Source organism: Tenebrio molitor, chromosome 8 (assembly GCF_963966145.1).
Source record: "Tenebrio molitor chromosome 8, icTenMoli1.1, whole genome shotgun sequence".
In the NCBI taxonomy this organism is placed as follows: Eukaryota; Metazoa; Arthropoda; class Insecta; order Coleoptera; family Tenebrionidae; genus Tenebrio; species Tenebrio molitor.
Window position 1 is genome coordinate 18652075 of NC_091053.1, and position 17927 is coordinate 18670001.

Sequence of the window (17927 nt, forward strand, 5' to 3'; positions counted from 1 at the left end):
TATGTTAAAAGATGTAAGTCGAAGACTTACTTTGAAATTATTTTAAAATTATAACTTTAATAAACATGTCATATTTCTTAAAATTTCCTATTATTATTTTTCCTTTAAATTATTTATCTAGAGAATAATTTGTTATTTCTGGGTCCTTGGACCTTGGACCCTTGCACGAAGCTTTGTTTCAATCTCTCTAAAGACCTGACATAATGTGTCAAAGTAACAATAAAGTAATAAGGAAATTAAAAGTACCCTTGAAAAACACAATAAAAAATGTAGAAAAGAACAAAAGTGAATACCTATATTCATTTCATTTTAATATTCAGATATGTTACAATTATTGCATCCATTTATAATGAATGAAGTCACGTTGACAGTTCGGGTCAAGTTTCCTCTATAAGCACCTCGACTGACCATCACCACCTCAGCACGAGGACATTAGATTGACGCCTCGGTGTCAACGTGGTGGCTCCGTGCTTACGTTGCTCTGGCTCCGGGTTGGCGTTATCAAGTAAAAACACTATTAGGTGTTGGTATAAACAAAAACAATTCGTTATTAAACTATTAATAAACCACAAAACCTAAACTTTACAGAACCAAAAAAAAAAAAACGTTTTACATCTTTTTTTATCTAATTTAATTCATCTCATACTACATTTTTTTATGTATTATTTAAAGTTTAGTATATTAGTTGACTCTGAGGCGGTGACGGTCAGTTAAGGTGCTTATCGATGAAGTTCGACCCATATTGTAGAACTAAAGTGCCTCTTTAGTCCCTTGGCATGTAATTTAATATTATTTTAGATTCTTGAAAAACTTTTATTACTTTTATTAATATTTGCGTAAACAATTTTTTGTTACTTGCGAATAATTCCGCCATCATAAAATTGCGTAAAATTATCCGTCTCATTTTATTACAACAAAATTAATGATTGAATTAATTTTTAACGAGCTTAAAAAATTCTTCATTAACTTTATTGAAATAATTAATACACAAAAAAATCTTTGTCGAAAATAACAGTAATGACAGTGACGACTAATTAATTAAAGTTCTAGTGTGAAGTTAACGAAATTCATAAATATATGTAAGTAATTACTTTATAATAAATGCTCAAAGTCCCATTTTGTAACATTCTACTAAACGCCTAAGATTTCTGGTTCTATTTCCAGGACACCTGTCGATTTTCAATGACCACGATAAATGTAATGAAATCTGAAAGATAACTTTCAGGAATTAAGCGCAATTATTAGATTGTTAAACATTAAAAAATAGGTGTCTACACAAACAATTCACTAAATCACTCGTCTAATTCAACGAAAAGATTAGATTTTGTTGTTAAAAATTTAATCTAAATTTTGAAGGTATTTGAGCAGTTACCTTTTGAAACAATTGATGAAAAGTTGCCAAGCAACATTTTGTACACCCCTTAAAATCTGTCAAAAGTGGTAGCGCTGTATTAGAAAAGCCAAATCGTGTAAATTCATTGAAAATACTCTAAAAATAGACTACAATGGCAGAAATTTCAATATTGTTGAAACAATTTTTGCCTATGGAGGGTATCGTAAGAACTTCAATGACACAGTTCGTTTTCTCGTGGAACACTATCCAAATGTAGGCTTTACAAAATTTAAGGTTCAGAGAGTCGTCAATTTATTTGAAGACACAGGAAGCGTACGTGAACTAAATTACCTTGCCAATATATCCCGATCGTGTTTTAGTCCTTTTTAGAATTTGCGTCTCTAATAGGTCTATTATTGTATTCATTTGGAGTCGTTTATGGGCTATGTATTAAAGCACTCGTGGTTTAATAGATTCAAACTCTAATTTTTAACATCTGTTGCATCCGTTACCTTGAATTACATAATACAAAATTCCCTAGAATTTGAACGTTTAATTTTTTTATTTACAAATTATAACAAGGGTGCAAATTCCAAAAAATAATATAAAAAACTCGTTTTATAAGGGCATTGGCGCACTCGTCCCACAGAAAACTCCCCTACGGCTCGTTTTCTACACTTGGAACTCGTGCGCCAAATCAACCCTTATAAAACTCGTTCTTTAATATACTATTTTAGAAAAATTAATGCATCTAGTATGATAAAGAACGTCCAAATGTTCTTTTTAACTTTGTAAGTGTTTGTAGGGTTAGAAAGATAAACGTTAAATATGTCACCTGCGCTGCGTTTGTGCGAAGAGGGGTGACCAAAATTCGGCGATAGTGCGGTTTGTTCCATACGCGTCTATGTTTTTGCATCTGCAGCCACGTTTAACACAGTTTCTTTCTTTTTTCTTGCAGACCAGACGTCTTTCAAGGACGAGTTTCTCCTTACAGTATTTTTTATTGACGATCAATTTTTTGAGATAAATCTTAAGTAATTCAACATTTTAAAAAGGCATGTAAAAATTACGTTTTTAAGACTTGGGTTATTGCATTAATGGAATTTTACTCTTCGCCGTCTAAAATATATGCATTTTAAATTTTATAAAAATCCGTTGGAAAATAACCGAGATATTTTGCTCGAAAGTCTTAGCTGAGACACCCTGTATTATTGACATTTTATTGACAGCGAACAGAGATAATCAAGCAGGGAATCATTTTAAATTCTGGCAATCCCACGACATTTTAAATGATTTTGATGACCAAAATTTATTGCTACACTCATATACATGGTCATTTCTAAAAAACGCCGCAAGTTGTAACTTTGTTATTTATTGTCCCATAATTAAAATTAATGATTCTACGAGTACACGCATCATGAGAAGATTCCACTCCTGATTTTTTTAATATTAACGTCATTGTCCAGCGATACTCGACTTTTTTTTCTTAAATAGCAACGCATATTTTTTTAAATTTACTATTTTGATAAAATTATTAATTTTTTTCTCCTAAATATTACTTCAAGGTCAAGTTATTAGATGTCATTTAATTTAGAGAAAACTCCTCTACCATAACTAAATAAAAACATGTACTTATACATTGCCATTAAAGTTAATGTGGATAAAAATCCAAGTTAATACGTTCTTGTATTGCTTCGTAGAACAATCACTTATTTTTTTTTTTCTAAAACCGGACAATGAATAACCGAGTTAGAGCGTGCGGCGCTTTTTACAAATCACCCTGTATATTAATATGTAATTGAACAATTCTAAGGGTACTTAAAGTAAGTTTAGTTAAATTGTTTATTGATAACTTCTCAAGTATTAATCTTTTCTTAAATAAATGACCTTTAGGTTATAAACAGCTGATTTAAAATAATAACTTATCAGTAAATAACACACGAATATAAGATTTTTATCAGACTTTAAAAGTAATCTAAGTAGGTAATATTAGTTGTTTTGTTTTTTATTTATTTGAAGCAACAATGGTCGTGCTATACAGTGAGCGGCAAAAGTATGGAATAAATTCATTAAAAATTAAACAAAATTTTTTTCAAAAAAATCTTGGGACAGATTAATTTTTGTTTATAAAAATACATATTTTAATACAAAATAAAATTCCAAGCAGTCATTTGTTTTTGAGTTATGACATCATCGATAGTTTTTTTAAATAGAACCCCCCTATTTTTTTTATATAGCCCTTTTAATTGTCTAAACGCCAGTATAAAAATTTTGTTACGTTACATAAGGAAATTTTTGAGAAAAAAAATAAAAAAGTTGGAAAAAATAAATTTTATAACAAACAAAAACAAGTCAAAAACTGTGTAACTAAGTACTTAAAATTATGGAATTAAATTGCCATCCCCCAGCTTGTTGACAATAAGCAACTTTATGAAGAAATTCCCCGTGTTTTAGTTTTATCTAGTTTTATCCCTGCACCCAATCAAAATTAACAATTCTATACGTTGTGTTTCTGTTAAATGAGTCATTTTCGAAAACGTTTTGTAAAACAAGTAACACATACGAATGAAATTGACAGTAACATTTGACTGTTTGATTTACCTACTTGATTTTTTGACTTGTTTTTGTTCGTTATAAAATTTACTTTTCCAACTTTATTATTTTTTTCTCAAAAATTTCCTTATGTAAGATAACAAAATTTTTATACTGTCATTTAGACAATTAAAAAGGCTATCAGAATCAAGAAAAAAAATAGGGGGTTTCCATTTAAGAAAACTATCGCTGACGTCATAACTCGAAAACAAATGACTGCTTGGAATTTTCTTTGGTACTAAAACATGTATTTTTATAAACTAAAATTGACCTGTCCAAAAAATTTTTTCAAAAAATTTTGTTTAATTTTTAAGGAATTTATTCCATACTTTTGCCGCTCACTGTATATCGGTGTTCATTTAAATTTCTCCTCAAAGTTGGCGTTGAAGACTCGTCCGTCTGCAGAGTAAAAACACAAAGAAAGCAAATAGTGAGGTTAGATTTAAACAGCTAATCCGTGATCTGTAATCCGTGGTGCATTCACAATCGACTCGTCAACGCCAACTTTATGGAGAAATTTAAACGAACACTGCTCGATATTTTAACTCATTTTAACTCTTTCAATGAAAGAGGCATTGGCTGTAGGTATTACGCTTTAATTCATTGCTTTCCATGTTTTGTTGACAAACAAAATGTGAAACATAAATAAATGTGTTATGTCTACAATTTTCAGTGTGATCCGGAACAACATATCATTAACAAAAATACATACATAAGAAAGATATTTATAATTACATCATCAGAGGTGATAATACCAGTTGTTTTGCAGGCCTTTATTTAAATTAAAGAAAATGCATCTTCTTTATTAAAACAACTGTTTGAAATATGATATCAAAATGGAGTATAGATTTTAAAATTAAAATTATGTTGTTACGGTTTTTGTTTTGCTTTTTGTTAATTTTGTTCCTATTCGTTTCTTTTATTTCTATTTTATTTTGTTTTTTTTTTATGGGATAAAAATAACGTAACAGTTCAACTAGATTTTGCTCCTCTGTTTTATTTTGATTTCCAAATACGAGTATGTAATAGCTATTTACGTTACAAGACCGGTAGTAACGTTTTTGTGGACGAGCTAGTGAATTATGGGCGAACTCATAAACTAGCGAGGCCATTATTACCGGTCATGTGACGTACAAGATTTTTCAGTATAATAATTTAAATAAAAAAAAAATGTCAAGTTATACTTGTGATACATTGTTGTTTTTAGAATTAAAATCTCTATCAGAATTACTAAAAAAAAGTATGTAATCCCATTTGAAAAAAAATATTTTGACAGTTTAGTCTTGATGCCCTTGGAACTATACGTCAATTTATTAAGCCGTTTTGTAGCCTATTAAAAACCATTTAATTTGGTGTATATATAATTAAAATCCTCCGATAAATAAGGGAGTTATGGACTCGTCTTTTTTTTTTGGGGACACTCTGTATAATGAATTCTTATAACCGGACCGAAGCAGAAGTCAAGTTTTCTTCCCAGACCGCCTTTTGGAGAAGGTAGATAGTGCGCGATCAAACTTGTTGCCCCAAAAATCATCGGGAAGATATTTGACAGAGTACAAGTTGTTCTTCAATTGGAGAATACGAAATAAAGTTGTTTGGATTGATTAAAAAGTAATGGTTGCCTTTAGAACACCATTTCAATGATATAAGTAATTGTACATTTTATTTTTTATGTAAATACAAACCAATAAATTTGACAAATTATTTGACATTTCCTACCGGCCGTCGTGTAAAGTAAAACGGTCTAGACCATAAACATGTGTCTACCGGACTCGTCGTCAAGGCAGTAGACACCTATTACTAGCACAGTATACTAAAAAATCACTAAATAGGAAAAGGGCACCGCATCGAGGCCGGATTTATTTATCATTAGTCATTACGTATATGTATTTGTATTTGTATCAAGTAATGATAATTTATTTGAAAGCACTATGTTTTACATTACTATTTATTGTTTTGTGCTGATTAGAGACAATACTGAAATCAGGTAATTATTGCAGTCAGATACGAATAATTTTTACAATGTGCAGGGTGCAAAGGTCTTCCTGTTTTGTAAATATGAGTAGTGTCCTTGTGTGTGTATGTTAAATATTAGTTAGTTACTGCAACTGCAAGTTTTAATCTGAATTTTAATATGACCTCTTTTGTGGTTTCATTACTGAAGAGGTTTTTTTACTCTTTTTACATTAAATGTATTGAACGTTCTTTCATTAACGTCTAACAATAAGCATTACAAAATCAATTAGCCTCGAATGCTAGATACATACAAATTAATTTATTTTTAAAAAATTATGCAATCTATTTTTTAACAAAATCAAATTTCAGAAAAACTTAAAAAATGTTGTTTCACCGTGCTAAATCATGATCTGTTAGCAGTAGAAGAATGTGCACATTACAAATTAATTATGACACTTTGGTTGTTATCACAATATAACAATTTAATGATAAACATACATATTTGATAAAGTAGAAGAAATTCTTCGAATGAACGGACGAAGTTAAGAATTTTACCATAGCTTAAATACCAACAGTTGGATTAAAAACTTTACATCAAGAAAATATTTAAAATAATTTGTACCACAGACAATGCTTCATACTGCAATAACAAGCTAATTGCTTAACTTTTCAACAACACGGTATTTAGCAACAAATAAATTCGCCAGTTCAAAAGTCACATTTTATTATTAATAAAAAATATATTAATACTTGATTAATCATGATTGCAAACGTTTGAATTTTGGAACCCTCGCCTGATGTTTACAAATGCGCCTCGGCAAAATAAAACCCAATTACTTATCTACATTACTTAACATTACATATTTCAAAGATAGCGGTTGTGATTCATTAACGTAAATATTTAAATTTTATTTATTAAAGGAAATTTCGCCTTATCACCATACATAAGCTCGCGACATGATGCAATAATCACACGCTTTCTGCTTATGCCGATACTAACTGAAACAGCTCTACTTGTTACTACTTAGTGAGACTATCGTGGTCATTTTTGCGCCAGTGGCGATAGTAAAAGATTGTTCTCCTATTGACCTCGTAAACCATTTAAATATGTTGGGTGTAACAAATCAGTAAAATAATCTCGTATTTGATTAAAAAAATACTAAGTAAATTTGGGACAAATCTCGGTAATTGTTCACTTTAACTACTTCTGGAATTTTGGCGTTTTTTCTGGCTAGACAGCCTCAGTGCGTCCTCCTAGATCGTGTCCCACCATTCAAACCTTGTGGAAATGCCTTTTTTTTCTCTCTTGTTGTGTTTCAAGGTCGCGTCAAGGTCGCGCCAAGTCTTAGTATAACTGAAGGGTAAGGAAATTTTTCATTTGCACAAGGTTTGACTGGTGGGAAACGATGTAGGAGGCTGTCTAGCCAGAAAAAACGCGAAAATTCCAGAAGTAGTTAAAGTGAACAATTACCCAAATCTCTTTTGCTTAGTAAGGTGGAATTAATCACATTTAGTGCATGTTTATGTCAACTTGGTGAATAGTACGATTGTGTTTTATGTTCTTTCAAGACAAGATTATTTTATAAATTATGAAAAAAAAACATTTACTATACTCTTTAGTACAAGTTATGTTATCGCTACAAAAACCGTCACTAACTTTACTTCTTTGGTATATTATTATTTCTCGGTACACAGGATTTGTTTTTAGTAATTATTTATTTACACCATTCCAGTGCGTGCTACAACGTATGGGACATATCTGTGGCCTTGTCTACGACATTTTACAATGAATTTCCCACAAGATAATGATTTTGTCTTTAGCTTTTAATTTTGTGGGTAGATTAACTGCTAAGAAGTAGACAATTCAACTTTTCACAAAAAGAAGATCCATCCTCAAAACAAACAGAAATGTAGTAATAGTATATTATGATACAAGGGAGCCTTTAAAGCACGCGCGACGAGTTTAAGAGCACGACGCGTAGCGGAGTGCTTTTAACGTCGCAACATTTTCTCCGAGGTTGCAAGAGTGTAGTAGATTAAATATATCATTAAGAGTAAAAGTGAGTATTTTTGTGCTAAGCCCAGACGAGGTCGAAACCTTCCATTCTGAATGATATATATACTACTTTATATTCAAACGTATCACAAAAAAAATCGGACATGAACTCATTTATGTATTTTATTTTGCTGCAGTCTAAAGTTTACTTTTTAACGTTGAACGGCCATCTTGCTATTTTTAATTTTGACATCTGTCCTCCGTGCACCTGGGCGACTTGTGTTACACCACAGTGGCACCGGTTACTTAAATTTGGGTAATAATTTCGTTATTTCGCTTTTTAGAACCTTTTTTATTAGCGATTTCAACACCTAGGATGTGAAGTATTTCAAGTCCGGTTACAAAAAAAAGCTACTACATATATAGAAATACACAAAGGCCCGATTTTCGACCGCTTGAAGATGAAAATAGTTAGGACATACCCATGAGGTAGTCTATGAAGATATCCTTGGGTGGTTTGCACTTTTTTACTCGAATCCTGGACTTTGAATAAAATTGTTAGTTCAATAACAAGTCCCACGTATGAACGAATGAATTGAATGCGAAAAACAAAAATAAAAATCTGAAAATTAAACGTCACTTGTCTGACTAAACTACGTCAACAAGTACGGACGAATAAATCAATAATTAAGTAAAACAATGACAACTTTGCAACATTCTTAGAACGAGATTGTCGACATAAGCTTCAATTTTCATTTTCAAACCTGCTTAGTGAGATGTCGAAAACTCCAAAACCTCGTGGAATAATGTGGTTCTCGTAGTTATAGTAACGTCACTTGTTTTACCCAATTTTACGGGAACTGTAGAGTAGCTACTTTGTACAGGGTCGGGCGTCCTATATGCGAATAAAATTGTCGAAATTTTTCACACTTACCTGGGTGTTAGTAAGGTACATTTCATAATTTTTTGATAATTTTTCACTTACAAACAAAGCCAAAAAAAAGTAAATTTTACCAAAAAGTCAAATTCTGATTTTTATACTAATCTACCCAGATTCACTTCCTATAATTATTATTTACGAAATCAGCGGAAAAAAACACCAATTAGATTTTGAATTAAAGGCAATTTTACATTTTAACTTTGAAAATCATTTTTATTTATGACCTGCTACTTGTGCTGTCTTAAATTTAGGTGACAATGGGAATTGTCAATTTTATGGCAAAGCTGTAAATAAGAGGCTCAAAACGGTCGGCTAGTAGTGAATGATCCTTTTGTTGGCAAATTATACCACTTGGGCCATAAATCACGCGTCTGGTTTGCGTTTAAATAAAAAAGCGAATTATTTAGCTAACCAAGACAAAATTTGTAATTGTGCCACCAGGTAAATTAACAGTTAATATCAGAAAACTAACAAAACTGTTACGGCCTTAATTATTAACAAAAAAAATTTCTCTAATATACCTTATCAATAATTAGTTAGGTACGTGTCTATTAAAATACAAAGAGGGCACGGCACCTAGGCCGGATTTTATTTCTCATCACAGATATTTCTATCAAGTAATGATAATTTCTTTGAAAGCACTGCACGCATTTTAATCATTTGTTCTGCATTACGCCCACTGTTATCACGACAGCCACATCGGAGTGTGTTCATGCGACATTACGGATTACAGATAGTAATGAAGGCAAGTAATAAAAGTGTGAAGCATCAAAGTTACAACGGAAGGCGGTTTCCCACTTCGGCCGCCCATCCAAACACTGAGCGCTCGCGAAACTGCTTAGCGTCGGCGATCTAATGGAGATGGTGCTTTCATAGTAGCGGAGCCGCCGTATTAATGTTTTTATAATTTAGTATTTACCGATTTGGGGAATGTTAAAAACAATCTCATTCTGGACATTGGAATTTGTAGTGTTCAAGAGTTGATAGTGATAAAAAACCCAAATTTTAGATAAAGAAATAATTAAATAAACACGTTCCCTCTCTTTATTTCTTTCGTTAGATTTTCGATACAGCTAGTTTTAGGACATGTAAAAGTTGCTGTTCTTACTCAGTTTAGAAAAAGAAATCTTCCAAACAGTTCAGAAAAAGAAATTTTCCAAACAGTTTAGAAAAAGAAATCTTCCAAATCTTATTGATCAATTTTTAAAGAGGTCAAAATATGGAACATCTCAGACAAAAACATGTTTTTGTTTTTACTCCCAAGGAACTTAAAGTGCAACTAAAGATTTTTTGACGGATTAAAATAACGTTTAATACACAACTTTAAATGCACATTCTTACAGGGTAACAATTTATTACTTTTATCCAATAACAAACTTTTTGTTAACAATTTCTTTCGTAATAATTGCGTTTTACGGAGACAATGACTTTTTAACACCTAAGATCACAAAAGTGATTTTCCATCCATATGTTGCATAAATAAATATTACACACTTGTGGACTAAATTAAAAGGCAATCTGTTAAAGAATTGCACAATATGTGCAATAAATTTGGTTTTATTGCGAAAAGTAGTATCTCTCGTTTGATTTGCAAGTGGCCAACGGTTATCAAAATGATTTTTGGTTTTAATTTTAGAAAGTTCATTCGGGGGTACCTATTATGCAGCGATTAAAATTATATCCGATTATTATCAAAGAAATTATTGACCTTGAAGAGTCGCTTGTGAACGCGCCGCGGATTACAGATCACGGATCAGCTCACCTCAGTTTTTGCGTTGTTTGTGTTTTTACTCTCCAGCACGAACTTTGAGGACAAATTTAAATGAACATTCCATATTATTTTTAACAAATTGTAAACATGGATTCCATTGGCTTCATCAGATGCACAAAACACTAGACCCTCAGACTTTATTTTTTTTTAATATTGCTAAATCGTGTCTTGCAGCCGCAGCTTTCAATTAGTCAGAAGAACTTGCAATTTGCGTGCACGTGGTCAGGTGGTCATAAACTGAAAAGACCATGTGTTTGGACACATCCGTTTTTTTGTGTCTGGAATTGGCTCGTTCAAATGGTTACTGTACGAAATTATTACTTAAAGTAGAATTTAAACGCCCTAATAGTCTATTTAAAAATAATTGAATAACATGGTCGAGATGTGTACTTCAAATTTATAAATTTGTATTAATGTGGACCGAGCGGGACAAAAATAAAGAACAATATGGGGGAGGGACAAAAATAAACAATTTCTAAAACGAAACAATCGAATTTGGTTTTCCCCTAAATTTATAAATTGAAAAAACAAATAGGTTTTAGTGAATGATGACTGTTATCTGTTTTTTTGTAGAAGATATGGACCTATTTGTTACACTAAATGTGGCAACATTTGAAAAAACACTCGATTTATCCCAATAATCTTTTTTAATATTTAAAATAAATGAGATCAAAGCTCTGCACCTTTTGAGCCCCCATATCTTCTAATCTAAAAGATATAGAATTCATTTAGTATTTTTCTCGTAATTTTTTAACATGAATTGACATTGCCCCATTGAATTGTTTCGCGAATTTTGGGCCACCCAGTATATAAAAATAATTTTATAAAATGGTCAAGATATGCATTTCAAATTTATAAATTTTTATTAATGTCGATCGAGAAGGCAAAAAATACAAAATAACATAGGAGTGGACAAAAACAAACAATTTCTAAAACAAAACGTTCGAATTTGGTTTTCCCCTAAATTGTTGAATGAAAAAAATCAAATATTTTTAGCGACGATAACGATTTCTTGTTAGTAGCGCCACATTCGAACCAATAAAACAAATCAGAGAAAACAAGATGGAAATGGTAAAAATAATAATAATAATTAACGATGAAGGTTGGACAAGGAACAGAAAAAAAAATTAACGGTAAATGGATCACGACGCAATGGAGATGAGAAGGACAAGAGGCTAGTTAGGGACAGGATAACAAAATTGACAATAAAAGAGGATAAAGTAAAAGACTGACTAGTGAGAGATTGGCAGATTTAGTAAGCAGAAAGGGAAGACCAGGGAAGAAATGGATAAACAGCAGTGTGGAAGAGGATTTGAAAAAATGAAAGTAGAAATTGGAAAATGGTAGCAACGAACAGAGGGGAGTGTCGAGGGATCATGCAGAGAATCCTTAAAGAAAATGGTAAAAAGCAAAGCACATTTAATAGAGTGTAACATGATAATATATGAGATAGTGGGCGCGGCGATTCATGAATAAATTCATTCTTAAAATAGTAACATTTAAATTTCCCGCACAAAACTCAAATTTCCCGAGACAGTGTAAATCAGGCTTTTCATGACGTCGCTACGAACTATCACGCGAACACCCCGTGACTACTTCACTGGTTCGCCGCGCCAACTTGTAGAGCAATTAAATAAAACAACAAAATGAAATACAAGAATTTAATACTTAATATATTTAAAAAGAATTGAGTAAAATGGTTATGATGTGCATTTTTATTAAGGTCGATCGAGAGGGACGCAAAAAATATGAGCGGACAAAAATAAACAATTTTAAAATGCGAATCTGGTTTTCCCCTAAATTATTGAATGAAAAGAATCAAATATGTATTTTGAGGGACGATAACGATTTCTCGTTAGTACAGCCACACTCGTACCAATAAAACAAATCGATTTGTCAGAACCAAAGAAAAGTAAATATAAAATTAGTATACGTACATTACAAAAAAAATTCTTTGGCACAACTGTCAAGTGAACCCCAAAGTTTGTGCATGCACCTATTTACTACAAAAGGCGTCTGTGGTTTTCCTTCGCAACGTGTTGTGTGCTCTAAACGAATTCATAAAAGTAGTGAAGTGCGATTGGACACCGGTATCAATCAATACTGATCATAACATCGCCATGAATGGAAAAAGACGAAATTATCTAGGCTAGGAAGCCGACGTGGCCCAACACACCACACCGGAACAGAGCATGGCAGATCTCGTGCACCGTTCCGAAGGGGGGATCGGATCACGCCACTGACTCGCCAAATCACCGGTGCCCGCGAACTATGAAGATATGGCGTGATATGCGCTCCGGTAAGACCATGCGTTCGGACGATGCCAACCACCAATTCTGAATCGAACACACTCGTAGTTCAGACCTGATCTTTGGACTTCAAGCATGTTGTGAAAAATTTGTTCTATCTAATCGCTCATCAACACCTTACGGCAACGTTTCCTATATAAACCGGCGTTTGCTAATTCGACGACAGTCATTGACAACGCTTCGACTTGTGACTACTAATTGTAATTGCTTCGATCAGTGAACAGTGCTTTCTTCAAAGCTGCAACCACTTACGAGGATTTTCCGCTTCTTCTGCCCAACAGAACATACAGTGAGTACCGGTTTATTATCGTCTTTCCTCATCTACTTCTTCACCGTCACTTCCGAGTCTTATTTATAGACCTAGATTTACGTGCAGATCATTTTTTTGCAATTCCAGCTACTTTGTTTACTCGATATAACCACATGGCGTGTCAAATTAAGTCAAGAAATTTGTCACTCGCGTCACCAATTACCTACCAAGAAATTTTGACCCTTTTTACTTTCTGACACAGTTTTACTGTTTTTTTTTTCTGGCAACGAAACGTAACAAAATCTGTAAATTTAGAATTACATATTTGACATTCACTACGCAGTCGTACCACGTTTAAAAATTCAAAAATACTAACCAATTGACATATTTTGACAATGTGTGATAACGACAAAAAATATTGTGAATTTGCAAATCTTTTGAAATTGTGTAAGATTAAAACAAATTCAAGAAATAATTGTTTCAACACACCAGTAATGACATTGACCCTACATAATGCAATATGTAACACAAGTTTCATGGCTAAAATTTTGTCTTCAACACCAATTTAGAGTTTTGCTTTGAACAAATACAGAAGATAATTTTTGCAACATATTCCGTAAGCATTGGTCTAGCTTATAAATTTTAATATTCATGGAATCGATTGCGCAAAAAAATACATTTTTAATTATTCGCTGCACAATCACATAATACGCTCCTTTCAAATGTTGAAGTGCATTCAAGGTTAACATATTCCTCGAGCCTGTTCTATTATGATTCCTACATCATTAAGCGTAGGTAAATCAATTTGTGTCGCCTTCATATTTTATGCATGCTGTCCCGCTTGTAAAAGTGACTCGATATGACACAATAAAAAGTTTCAACCATTATTATCCCCACAACGTATCATTTTCTTTTACTAAAAAACCAGGTAATTGCCGAGAAGAAAAGTTTGCAGTTGCTGTCACTTTCGTATCAAGTTAATTTGATGCAGCATCCGCCAACGTGTCGGCTTCGTCCTGGTGACCTTCGTGAACGTGCGTCAGTTGACGCCTTGAGTCAATATTCACCCCTTCGATCGCACTAATTTGCTTATTTATTATTAACACGAGCTTTTTATTCCAGTTTGTCGATTATGGCACCAAACATTTCTTTCCCCACCGGTGTGCTTCACGAAACCGATGACGAAATTTCCGCTCTCAACACCCCCGCCGAAGTGTCCAAACCAGACGATCGCAAACTCAAGTTGGTCTGGAGGAACATCATTCTCTTCGCGTATCTTCACTTGGCCGCCCTTTATGGGTTGTGGTTGATGTTCACTTCGGCCAAACTGGCCACTTCTGTTTACGGTAAGTCTCGCACAATCTTGAACCAATCAAAATATTTCGTTGATTGAGTCAGCTCCCGGCGAATAAAATTTTCAAAGCCAACAACATTACATTGACCTTTGTAACAGTGAACTTGTTGAATCATTGAATGAGCGCGGCTCCACTCCGTCTGTCGTAGCTGTTATTAATAGCTACGGCGAGATATTTACACTTGTGATAACTTCTTCTTGTTTCAGCTATCCTGCTGTACCAGCTTGGAGGTTTTGGAATCACCGGGGGTGCTCATAGATTGTGGGCCCACCGTTCCTACAAAGCCAAGTGGCCCTTGCGGCTGATCTTGACCTTCTGCAACACGCTAGCCTTCGAGGACTCCGTCATCGACTGGGCGCGAGACCACAGAGTCCATCACAAGTTTAGCGAAACCGACGCTGACCCGCACAACGCCAAGAGAGGTTTCTTCTTCTCGCACGTGGGCTGGCTGCTGTGCCGCAAGCACCCTCAAGTCAAAGAGAAGGGCAAACAAATCGACTTGTCCGATTTGTGGGCCGATCCTATCTTGAGGTTCCAGAAGAAGTACTACAACATCTTGATGCCTTTGATCAGCTTCGTGATGCCGACTGTTGTGCCCATGTACTTCTGGAACGAAACTTTTGGCAACGCTTTCTGCGTGAACCTCTTCAGATACGCTCTGACGCTGAACGCCACCTGGTTGGTGAACTCGGCTGCGCACATGTGGGGAGACAAACCCTACGACAGGTTTATCAATCCTGCGGAGAATTTGGTGGTGGCTGTTTTGGCTTTGGGGGAGGGATGGCACAACTACCATCACACCTTCCCGTGGGACTACAAGACGTCGGAGCTGGGAAAATACAGTGTGAACTTCTCGGCTGCTCTTATCGACTTTTTCGCCAAGATTGGCTGGGCCTACGAGTTGAAGACGGTGTCAGAAGAAATGATCAAGAAGAGGGTGTTGAGAACCGGGGACGGATCTCACGAAATTTGGGGTTGGGGGGACAAGGATCAGTCCCCTGAGGATTACCAGGATGCCATCATCACGCACAGGAAGTCTGTGCATTAGTAGCTTATGAGACTGAACACTATTTAGGTAACTTATTGTTTGGCTGTTAGTTTGTTGATGTTTAACAAATATGTATATATAAATTCAACGCTAAACTAACTTTTGCATATTTTTCACAATTATGCACAGTTATTGCACTCTCTTTTCGACACTCCAGGATAGGGAATGCAACTATATTTTTATTTATTTATCTCTCCCAGTTGTCTAATGTTAATTTTAGTGTAGATTTCTCTAAGTCCAGTGATATAGGTTAAGGAAAACCAGTAGTTGATAATTGTGATGAAGTTGTTTCTGTATTTTTCTTTAACTTAATGAGAAGATTGGAGGTAGTGATAGGATTTTTGTAATGTAAATGATTTTTACAAAATAAATACATATATTTTTGAAATCCTCCATTTTTGTTCGCAACAACAAAACCTTTCGACTTAAAATTCACCAAAATAACCAAGTTTTAACGAAAAGTGTAGTTTCTAAATATTTAAATAATCTCAAAAATAACAGGCCAAAATATTTAAAAAAAAATGCCAACACGACATTCTAAACCCAAATTAGAACAAATAATTTTTGAGACTGAAGACAAATTTGACAATTTAGTATATTTTTTCCTTGTGGGCGGTTGCGCGCGCATTTACAAAATCCCGCAACGAAATGTGACCTGCCTATTGGTTCCTTGGAATAGAGTAACCAATCCTATTGGTTACTTGGAATAATTATGAGTTTTTATGCGCAACCGACCAAACAAAAATTACTAAAAACAGTAGAGGTTTTTTATTCGACAACTTAATTCAACAAGTGTAGTAAATCCAAAAAACTCCTGGACTGTCAAAATTAAATTTTTAATAAAATGCTTGTTTTGACTGAGTCAAAATTTAGTTACAAAATAAATTTATAATCTGTTTCAAAATCAAAAATCCACCAACACTGCATTCTACCTCGAAAATGTTTGTTTTTAGTGTGTTTGCAAGTGTAGGAAAAAGTGGGGTTATGAAAGAAAATTGTTGACAGTCGTTTTGGTCGTAGTTCATCGTGTTTTTTTATTCTAATTTTATTATTTCATTCAAAAGGTATGATATGTTAGCTACCACCTTTTTGTACATAATAATTATTTTGTGTTGCGTAACAAACTCAACACTTCAAAAGTTCGATGTCAAATTTTGGCGGGACGTTGAGCAACCCAAAAAAATGAAGTTTATTCTAGGGATTTCTTTGTTTCTGCCAACATAATTCAACAAGTGGTGGATTTTTGATTTTGAAACAGATTATAGGGTACGGTTGGCTTCAAAAAAAACGGGAACTGTCAGAAAAAGTTTTGTCAGATTTTATTAAATTTTTATAGTTTGAAACGGCCTTTTAGAAATTAGGTTAAAAAATTGCACTTATCTGTCAGAAATACTATTGTCAAACAGACACAAATTGACATAAATTGACAAATTAAATTTTCAATTCACGTTAGGTCAAATTTCATTTCCCGTTTTTTTCGAAGCCAAGTGTATGTTTTCCTTTTTGATCATTGAACTAAAAATGTTTTGAGCACTTGAAGCGAAATGCAGCAACTAAACGAACTGGAGCAATTTAATAAAGTTTATAAAAACAACTACCAAAATTGAAAATCGCTCTCCACATCTGAGTCAGATTCCGTCAAAGATAAGATTATGGATCGATTGTCACTGATACCCATCATAGTTAACAAGTTAACCAATCAGCTTTAATTAGGTTTTCACAATGCGAGATGCTCTTTCTCCAAATCAGAAACATTTTTGTTGAAGGTATGATTTTATAATACAGGGTTATTCTAAATGATTGTAGTCGAAGCAGGCCATGCCCATGTTATGAAATTTTTGCCGCTTTCATGTGAACTGTCAATTTTTGTCGCTGTCACTGTCATTTTTTAGGTGAAAAGTGCGGTGATGAGGATATTGAGTTGTTTTGCATCCAATTTAACTGCTGTGTGTGAACGGTGTTTACTCACTTATTCATGTGATTTAATGTTCTTCAGTTTTTACACCTATTTGGACTACAATAATTTAGAATAACCCATAATATGTAATTTGTAATGGCCTTCTTCTCTCGCACCAATAGAACCACCTAGTTCGTTTTGAACTTGCCGTTTTAACCTTTTTACAAAATACAGGTGTCCCAGTACTCGCTCCCCAGAGAAAAGAGCAGAAATCTTCATAAAAAGACAAATAAATAATCCCAAAGAAATTTTTTTCTAACTTGAACGGTATTCGAGAAAAGAACATTTTAATTCGACCAATCAATGCGTTTTAAGCCATCCAGATGTATTTCCCGTAACTGTTGCTAGGTTGCTTTACCTTGGTGAGCAGTCTTAGAAAAATTTTCAGCCGTCAAGTTGAATTTAGGGATTTTTGAAAGT

The 17927-nt window shown here is 33.6% G+C and overlaps 2 protein-coding genes across 3 annotated transcripts in view; one reads left to right on the top strand and one right to left on the bottom strand.

Moving 5' to 3' along the window:
• The window catches only part of LOC138136359 (probable glutamate receptor), a 54419-nt gene extending 41687 nt beyond the window's left edge, over positions 1-12732 (bottom strand). For both annotated transcript variants that reach the window (XM_069055522.1, XM_069055520.1), the window contains exon 1: positions 12526-12732. The gene's annotated coding sequence lies outside the window, so the exon portion shown is untranslated. The remainder of the gene's footprint in view (positions 1-12525) is intronic.
• Positions 12733-13028: 296 nt separating this feature from the next.
• On the top strand, positions 13029-15938 carry LOC138136361 (acyl-CoA Delta-9 desaturase-like). Its single transcript, XM_069055528.1, has 3 exons — positions 13029-13186; positions 14270-14493; positions 14709-15938. The coding sequence occupies exons 2-3, from the start codon at positions 14280-14282 to the stop codon at positions 15548-15550; spliced, it is 1056 nt and encodes a 351-aa protein (XP_068911629.1). The 5' UTR covers positions 13029-13186; positions 14270-14279; the 3' UTR covers positions 15551-15938.
• Positions 15939-17927: the final 1989 nt, after the last annotated feature.